General features: G+C 42.9%; 1 protein-coding gene and 1 long non-coding RNA gene across 3 annotated transcripts in view; one reads left to right on the forward strand and one right to left on the reverse strand.

Annotated features, from left to right (window-relative positions):
- Window positions 1-8,532, forward strand: part of slc44a2 (solute carrier family 44 member 2) — a 38,695-nt gene extending 30,163 nt beyond the window's left edge. Inside the window, exons 19-23 of one of the 2 annotated variants that reach the window (XM_034187439.1) lie at window positions 1,490-1,560; window positions 1,627-1,715; window positions 1,807-1,891; window positions 3,063-3,360; window positions 3,397-3,818. In XM_034187439.1, the coding sequence (XP_034043330.1) occupies window positions 1,490-1,560; window positions 1,627-1,715; window positions 1,807-1,891; window positions 3,063-3,360; window positions 3,397-3,535 (682 nt within the window). In that variant the 3' untranslated portion in view covers window positions 3,536-3,818. Of the gene's footprint in view, window positions 1-1,489; window positions 1,561-1,626; window positions 1,716-1,806; window positions 1,892-3,062; window positions 3,361-3,396; window positions 3,819-7,846 lie in introns of those variants that run through there. The other variant, XM_034187440.1, reaches the window with a different exon arrangement.
- Window positions 4,977-7,447, reverse strand: LOC117525564. The gene is made up of 3 exons (XR_004565091.1): window positions 7,438-7,447; window positions 6,147-6,152; window positions 4,977-5,163 (listed from the first exon to the last, which is right to left on the reverse strand). It is a non-coding gene; the product is annotated as an uncharacterized LOC117525564 (long non-coding RNA).
- Window positions 8,533-9,184: the final 652 nt, after the last annotated feature.

Here is a 9,184-nt window from a genome sequence, read left to right on the forward strand (position 1 = left end):
CACTAGAGAAAAAAACATAACAGTGCTCACATGGGGGAAAAAACCATACCACTGCTCATACTGGGGAAAAAAAACATAACAGTGCTCATACTAGAGAGAAAAACATAACACTGCTCATACTGGGGGAAAAAAACAACAGTGCTCTCATTGGGGAAAAAAACCATACCACTGCTCATACTGGGGGAAAAAAACACAACAGTGCTCACATTGGGGAAAAAACCATAACACTGCTCATACTAGAGAAAAAAACACAACAGTGCTCACATTGGGGAAAAAACCATAACACTGCTCATACTAGAGAAAAAAAAACACAACAGTGCTCACATTGGGGAAAAAACCATAACACTGCTCATACTGGGGGAAAACATAACAGTGCTCACATGGGGGGAAAAAACATACCACTGCTCATACTAGAGAAAAAAACACAACAGTGCTCACATTGGGGGAAAAAACCATACCACTGCTCATACTAGAGAAAAAAACACAACAGTGCTCACATTGGGGAAAAAACCATACCACTGCTCATACTAGAGAAAAAAAACACAACAGTGCTCACATTGGGGAAAAAACCATAACACTGCTCATAGTAGAGAAAAAAACACAACAGTGCTCACATTGGGGAAAAAAACATAACACTGCTCATACTAGAGAAAAAAACACAACAGTGCTCACATTGGGGAAAAAACCATAACACTGCTCATACTAGAGAAAAAAACACAACAGTGCTCACATTGGGGGAAAAAACATAACACTGCTCATACTGGGGGAAAACATAACAGTGCTCACATTGGGGAAAAACCATACCACTGCTCATACTAGAGAAAAAAACATAACACTGCTCATACTAGAGAGAAAAACATAACACTGCTCATACTGGGGGAAAACATAACGGTGCTCACATTGGGGGGAAAAACCATACCACTGCTCATACTGGGGGAAAACATAACAGTGCTCACATTGGGGAAAAAACATAACACTGCTCATACTAGAGAGAAAAACATAACACTGCTCATACTGGGGGAAAACATAACAGTGCTCAAATTGGGGAAAAAACCATACCACTGCTCATACTAGAGAAAAAAACATAACAGTGCTCACACTAGAGAAAAAAACATAACAGTGCTCACATTGGGGAAAAACCATACCACTGCTCATACTGGGGGGAAAAAAAACATAACAGACCTCATACTGGGGAAGACTATAACACTGCTCATACTGGGAAAAACCATTATACTGTTCATACTAGGGAAGTCCAGAATGGTGTAAAAAATTAAACCAAAAGTCACATTTAAAAGTATAAAGTACAAAGAGACTGCAATCAAATACAGGTTCTAGATACCTCCAAAGAACACATCTGACACTAATAAAATATAGTGCATTAAAAAAATCTGTCACCCAGGCCACACCAGTACAAACATTAGACTCAAAGATAGTTGTTGGTCCACTTTAATTTGATGTACTGACCTGTTGTGTGGTTGTTCCAACACAGGGTGGCTGTTTTGGACAAAGTGACTGATTTCCTGCTGTTTCTGGGAAAACTCCTCATTGTTGGGATTGTTGGTAAGACAATGTTGTTGATCTCGGTCTGTATGACTTTCACCGATTCTAATGCTGGTTTCTTTTCAGGGATCTTTTCTTTTTTCTTCTTCTCTGGAAGAATCAAAGCTGTTGAGGATGCTGCACCGTCTCTCAACTACTATTGGGTGCCAATACTGGTGAGATTGTTATGTTTGGATTTTTACTGACCTGTAGGCATTGGATGCACCAAGAGATGTTTTTAATACATATAGTATTGTGTTCACGTAGACGGTGGTCGTGGGATCCTACCTCATTGCTCATGGCTTCTTCAGCGTATACGCCATGTGTGTGGACACACTCTTCCTCTGCTTCTGTGAGTAACTGAGCGACACCTCAACATATCAGTGGAAACGTTAACCTTTTCATGCACGCATGTATCGCCAGCTCACTTGCAATCTGTTGGCTTTTTAAACACCCATAACTGACTGCAAATTTAAAACTAAAACTGATCCAGAGTTAATAAACACAGCTGTGTGGTAGATGGTGCTGGATCGTGAGGTGAATCTGAAACTACGGAATCTGAAACTTACTGCTGCTGCATGCTATGATATCTTACAAAGATTTATTGGGGATCATGTAACAAGGATGCATATTATCCTGACTGTTTAGAGGGCAACATAATCTTTATGTGTCAACTGAAATGTTAAAGTATTTGGAAGTTCACACATTTGATTTAACATAAAAACTGAACAGGCAAAACAGGCATTTGCAGATTTACATGTATGAACGTGGTATTTATGTAGACTCATGGACTGAGGAATAGGAGTAATCAAAAAAGGCTTTATCTTGAGTTTAGGCAGTGGTACGGTACACAGTGTGACAGTCAGTGATGCAGAGGTAACAGACAGTCGTAAGTCGTGGTGCAAAAAACAAGCACAGAGTTCAAAGGCTGAGGCTAAGGCAAGGTCAAAAAGGCAAACAGGGTCATACACAGGTTGGCACAAGAACAAAGACTAAACAAGGGCTGGAACGAAGGCTGGCAACAAACATGCAAGGATTAAAAACACAGTGGGGAATCAGGGCGTGATGCGGGACAGGTGCGGAGAACATTCAGCAAGGGGGCGTGGTCAGTATCCAATAACTGGGCAGTCGGGTTCAGCTGAAATCCATTTTGTGCGTTTTACGTTGTGAATATTACTCTGTTTTGTGCCCAAAATTCAACTATTATTCCAGCTGACAATAAAGTGAGATCCCAGCAGCAGCTGCATAAAAACATGATAAAGTCATAATCCAGACAGACAGATGATTAATGCTGTTATTTGGTGGGCAGGGCTTCCTGTCGGTCAGTTGTGTGCTGTTTACTTCTCTTCTTACCAAGTTTCTGACTTTTCCTCTCTTTGTCTCATTTCTCCTGTTAATTTTACCTTTTTACTTTTATTTTCATTCCCTTTCATTCCCACAATTCTCTTACCTTTTTCCTTTTGCCCTAATTTTCCACTAACCCACTCAACCACACTGCACACGTACTCACGTACATCCTGAAGGCGAAGACTTGGAAAGAAACGACGGCTCGTCTGACAGACCCTACTTCATGTCACCCGAGCTGCACGAGATTCTCTCAAAACCAACGCCGGTGGAGGAAGATCACGACGGCGTTGAGCCGGCAGACTCTGCAGCCAAAGTGGACGAGGTCAGAGTGGAGGAAGAAACTCCTCTTCAGCAAAAAGATGGAGACGTCCAGCTGAAGCAGCAAGATGTGCTGAAGCAGGACAACGAGGAGACGCGGCTTCTGCAGTCCAAGACGCACGACGAAGAAAACCAAAAGACTGAGGGTGAAAAAGTAGACATCGGCCAAGCAGACGAGGCTGAAAAGAAAGAAGAACCCGAGGTGAAAGAAAAGCAAGAGGAGAAAGAGGATAACAACGTCAAGGAGGCCACGCCTCCAAATGTGGAGACTGAGAAAGAGGAGACGCCTGAAAAGAAAGAGGAAAGTGCTCCGTCTGCACCACAGGAGTAGATTTAGAAATTTAGATTGATTATGAGTAAAAAAAACGAGGCCTGGTAAACCTCATAAAGCATCAAATGCTTCTGGATGAAGGTACCATCAACTTTGTGATTATGGACCTCTTAAGTGTTTGGATACAAGCTAAAAATCAGTTTGCCTTCTTTTCTGAGCAGCGCGACCTCCAGCTGGACAAGCTGGATGTTCTACACGTGAAGGCTGAAGCAGGCCCAAAGCTTTGGAGTTATTGAGTGTCAGAAGTCGTGAACAATAAAACCACAAAATACGAGCGCACAGAGCAGCGGGAAAATGTCTTTGCAAGGGCGCATTACAGCTTCGTGTACACGAGTCAGTCGTGCGATCACACAGCTGGGACACACACTCACTCCAGCCTGTCCAGTGCACGCTCAGTTGCTCGTCAAACTGAAGCCTTGAAGGCGGGGCCAGCGGCTGGCGTCCCCACTCCTCTCATTGGTCACATTCACGCTCTCTGACCCTTTGTTTTGTGGGGAAATCATCACAATTTAATGTGATTCTAATTCTAATGTGAGCAGAAAAACTGTTTCAGTGTTGAGGAAAAAATATTTTGACAAAGTAGTGTTTTTATTTGTTTGTTTTTTTATCTTTTTGAGTGTGTATAGCAGGGGTCATGACTTTGCTCCTTAAGGTCAATACGTGTTTTCCACATGCACCTGCAGCAACCTCAGCTGATTGGTCAGGTCTGGTGTTTCCTCACTCTTGATTGGCTGTGCACACCTGACTTAGGTAATTTGCAGTGGGCGGAGCCAGGGGAATTGGAAAGCATGCAGGAGCAAGTGTGGTGACCTCTGTTCTAGAAATAAAATACAGGTGAGCCCTATTAACTCGCGCAAGTTGGGGCCCACAAAATCAGACTGCGAGTTATCTGAAATCATGAGTTAATAAGGTCGACCAAAAAAAAACTTATAATCAGCTTACTTTGCCATATTATAATCATTTCGACCACTTCAAGTGTGATTCCTTCCTAAATGGTGATGATTTCTTCATCTGGAGTGGGTTCGGGATTTTTTTTTCTTCCTCCTCCGGCTGCTGTGGGACAGCGATGAGGGCTTCAAAGTTTTTGGATGTGACTCTTTAGGCACACGTATAAATTCCGGTCCAATCTGAACCGGCGGGAAGAATCTAAAGAGGAAGGCCACATCCAAAAACTTGGAATCATCAAAAATCTTCGTCACAGAATCGTCTGCCCTCATGCTGACCTGCAGCAGCTGGAAGAATAATCGTTCGCACTGACGATCCATCCCAAAAACAGTCAAATCAAATTAGACTTTTATACAGTAGTCTAAATTTTGATGGTCCACAACTTGACTATGAGTAAAGCCAAATCGTGACTTACGTGGGTGAGTTAACAGGGTTCACTTGTACCAAACAAAACAAAAATAAAAAATGAATGGCTGTGCCGCTACGATGGTGTTCACTGGCAGATTCTGTTCTATGCGTTTGTATTTTGTGGTTTTTACGGGTGCAACTTTTGAGACTAAAATAAAGTTCCTAAAAAGCCCAGTGCATCTCTGTAGCTTTGAAACGCTGGTGTCGGTTTGATATTGTGACGATCTGTAGAACATTGTGAGTGCTGAACCTGTGCCTGATTTGTGTCACTGTTACTATGTTGATCCCGTTAACGGGTGCACGACCAAACCACTGAAGCCCGTTTACAGTTAGAGCAGCACGTCAGTCGGTGGTGATGCTCGTTCACCGTTTCGGTCATACCAGCTGACGTCAGACTTCTTTGATACGCTGTCTGATTGATGTTTTTAGCCACTGGAACTCGTGCCTGCACACATGTGTGTGTGTGTGTGTTGTTTTGGTTTCAGTCTCCTAGAGATCCTGGTTGAGACGGGATCCCCTGTATTGTACTTCCTCCTACTTGCCTTGGTGTTTCAGATGGGCGCGTACTGTGATTGCGTTAGCGCGACGCAGCCGTTGTGACCTCTCGGACTCTGCGGAAGCTTCACTCCTTTACTAACCCTGCCCACGTTGCTCTGTCTTTTCTCTCAGTCCGAGGTTACTGCATGGTGTCCGCACGGCTTGCTGCCAACAGCTTAAATCTCCGGATGCTTTTCTACCTTTTTCTTGTTACCTTGTCAAAGACGTGAGATGGTTTTCCACTGACATTTATCACATTCCATATTTATTACTGGATGTAGTTCTCGATTAAAGGTGATTGTATTTAATCAAAGTGCTTCTGTTTTGAGTGACTATTTGAAAGTTGACAAGTCTTTGAAGTGCAGGTCAATTTTTTTAAATGTACTTGTGGGCTACAAAAGTTATAAGGTGAAAACATGTTTTACAAGCAATAAAGTGTAGAAAAGCATGATCATAATTCTGATTATTAACCTGCGCACTGGTGAAGCAGGATATTGTGATCAGACCTGTGTGGTTGGTTGATTAAATTAGGGCTTTAATTTGAATCTTGCTAAATATTATCTACATTTTTCTCTCTCAGCCTTATGACCTCACAAAGACCTCAGAATGAAATAAAGAAGCCAGGCTGACCCCTATATGATGTCATCAGGCAAACCATGTCAGCAAAAAAAGCTAAATGAGTACATTTCTGTTATGTGTCGACGCGGGTTGAGGAGCGGACCTGCGTCTGACGGAACCCAGCGCTAAAATAACCAGAAAGCGGTTCCAATAACAAACAATTTATTGTGTCACCCTCTGGTGCTAAACAAAGTGTAGAAACTAAAACAGCGTCATTCTGGTGGAGTGAAGGCTGGCATGCTCTCCAGCGCCCAAAAGGATCGAAGCCCGGCGCTTCTGGACCCACGTTTACCGCCAAACACCCCCCAGGTGGACACGACAAACCGACTCTCTGCGAAGGATAGAAGAGGTGAGGTAAGTCAGCAGTTACAACCAATATCCTTCAAAAGACACACACCATCAGCAACACATTCAGGTCTGTATTTTAAGCTTTATGCAAATGAGCAGCTTCTCACAACAGGTGGAGGATCACTTGACCGCACGCCACAGCAGTGAGAAGCGAGCTGCACAATTCTCATCACAATTCAAATCTACTGTGTAACAAAATACCAAGTTACTATCAACAAGTAGTCAAACAATTAATCACCTCTGATGTGTGCTGACAGCATGTGTCCCTCACCCTTCCTGCTTCACAGGCACGATGTGTCAAACCCAGGCGCGGTCCTCAGCGTCTCACAAACGAACATCACAAGGTCGAGTTCCCGGCAATTCTGCTTGAATCACACATGGCTTAAATGCAGAACGCCATCCAATTATCTGCTTCAGCTGAAAGTCTTTAAGGTTGCATGTGAGCACCATCCACAGGTGCTGCACATAATGTTGATGAGGGTGAAGGACTCTTCTGTCAGCACCTTCTCCACAGACAAATCAGTTTTCATACCACTTGGAGAGCAAAGAAAAGAAAAGAACACCAAAATGTCCAGCCACACCCCCCCAACACACAACACATTTCAATTTCAAGTTATTTTTTTTATATACCGCCAAATCACAACAAAGTTGCCTCAAGACGCTTCACACAAGTAAGGTCTAACCTTACCAACCCTCAGAGCAAGAACACAGAAGAAAAAAAACTCCCTCTGATGATTTGAGGAAGAAACCTCAAGCAGACCAGACTCAGAGGGGTGACCCTCTGCTTGGGCCATGATACCGACACAGTTTACAAAACAATTCACAAAACGAACATACAGGAAATGTTGCCAGTGCACAGGACAGGAGGGATTCAGAAACAGACACGACAACCATCTCTGGATGGAGCCGCACCTCAAACAGAGAGAAAAAACAGAATCAGGCATCAGAAAGACAAGAAATACAGTATAATTTGTCAGCATTAAGCAACAAGAAAAAGAGAAAAAAAAATACTAAGGTGATCGCCGGCCACTAGCCCTAAGCTTCACTAAAAAACCCTGAATTTAGATAAAGTTGAGGCCGCGGCACGCTCTGTTTACTAAGAAAATTAATTTAAGAGTAAAAAGCATAGTAACATACTATGCCAGTATGTTAGCCATACGAAAGGGAAAATAAGTGCGTCTTAAGTCTGGACTTGAACGTCTCTACAGAATCTGACTACTTTGGCATCTCAGTTTCTGCTTTTTTGCTTGTAAAAACATTTTCACTTTTTAATCACCTACAAATATAAATTCAATAAAATAGTTAGAAAACCTGAAACTTGCACTTTAAAATAAGTCCGACTTGTGTTTTGATTTTGATTGATCAAAAGCTGGTTATTGAGGAAATGGCTGAAGTACTGTTTAGTTCTTGTGAGCTTGTTGGAAAATGGACCAATGTCTTGTGTCCGTGTCACAGTGGAGGACCTGGAACGCAACGATGGATCAGCAGAGAGGCCGTATTTCATGTCGCAGAATCTTCTCTCGCTCCTTAACAAGTCCAACCAAGAGAACAAATCTGTAGAATAAGTTGGATGTTTGTGTGCGTGAATGAGTGAGCGCCTTCATGTGGAAAAGGAAGCACGTCCCGTTTGCAGGTACGTTGGCGACGCTGCAGAGGAGCAACATGAGCTCGTCTGGTCTCGTCTGGCACGGTGCCGCAGTTACTTTGTCACACAGACTCTGACATGTTTGTATTTTTTTAATTAAGGCTTCATTTCTTACTGTCTCATGTTTACTTGAGTTATGTTGCGATCCAAGTATGGGAGTTTAAGTAAGCACTTAATTTAAGTTATTTTTAAATGATGATATCAGCCATTTTGATTTTTTTTTTTTTTAAATGAGGCAGTCGTGCACATGGACATGTAGATGCTCAGGACTATGGCAGATAGATTTTAGGGTAAGTACACTATCAGCCAGGATGTGCTCACTTTTTTAGGATTGAATTTATTGGAAAAGAACAAAATTAATTCAATGGAAACGTGACCTTTGACCCCAATGACCTTGCTCTGTACTTGAATGCTTGTCCTGTGGCTGTCCTTGCCAAGGCATTTCCACAACCCACCTACAGAGGTGTGCCAGGTTTGGTCCAAATTGCGTAAAAAACTTAATTTCTAAACTTTGACACCAGCAACGAGTTTTGCCAAAATGAACCCTTGAAGGGCGATTCTGAGGTCAGCCTTCGTCCTCTTACAGAGACTGGGAGAAGTCAGTTAAAGGACGTGGGAGGAATTAACTGATAAACAGGCAGACATGACCTTGACCCCATTCCTTGACCTTTGGGAATTTGACCTGCCATGTTTGGTACAAATCTGAGAGAAAAATTTAAATTTTGAGCTTTTTTCAATTTCAGGGCAATTTCAGGATTGAACTTCATCCACATAAGATTAGTGGAAATCGATCAAACAACCTTTAGGAGTTGAGGAACAAGCAGGCAAACGTTCTAATTGTAGAAGCTATAAGTAAGTCCTCTATATGCCCTGAGGCCCGTTGGTGCTGGTGCTTATTACCCCCGGACTCTTGTCATGTAAAGCAGCTGAGACTACAGTGCCCTACATTTGTATTCACAAAATATTAATATACTCACTCACTCATCTTCAACCGCTTATCCGGGATCGGGTCGCGGGGGCTCCAGCTCCAGCAGGTGACCCCAGACTTCTCTTTCCCAGGCCACATCGACTACCTCTGACTGGGAGATTCTGACGTGATCCCAGGCCAGTGTGGAGATATAATCTCTCCACCTAGTCCTGGGTCTTCC

Source organism: Thalassophryne amazonica, chromosome 15 (assembly GCF_902500255.1).
Source record: "Thalassophryne amazonica chromosome 15, fThaAma1.1, whole genome shotgun sequence".
Taxonomy (NCBI): Eukaryota; Metazoa; Chordata; class Actinopteri; order Batrachoidiformes; family Batrachoididae; genus Thalassophryne; species Thalassophryne amazonica.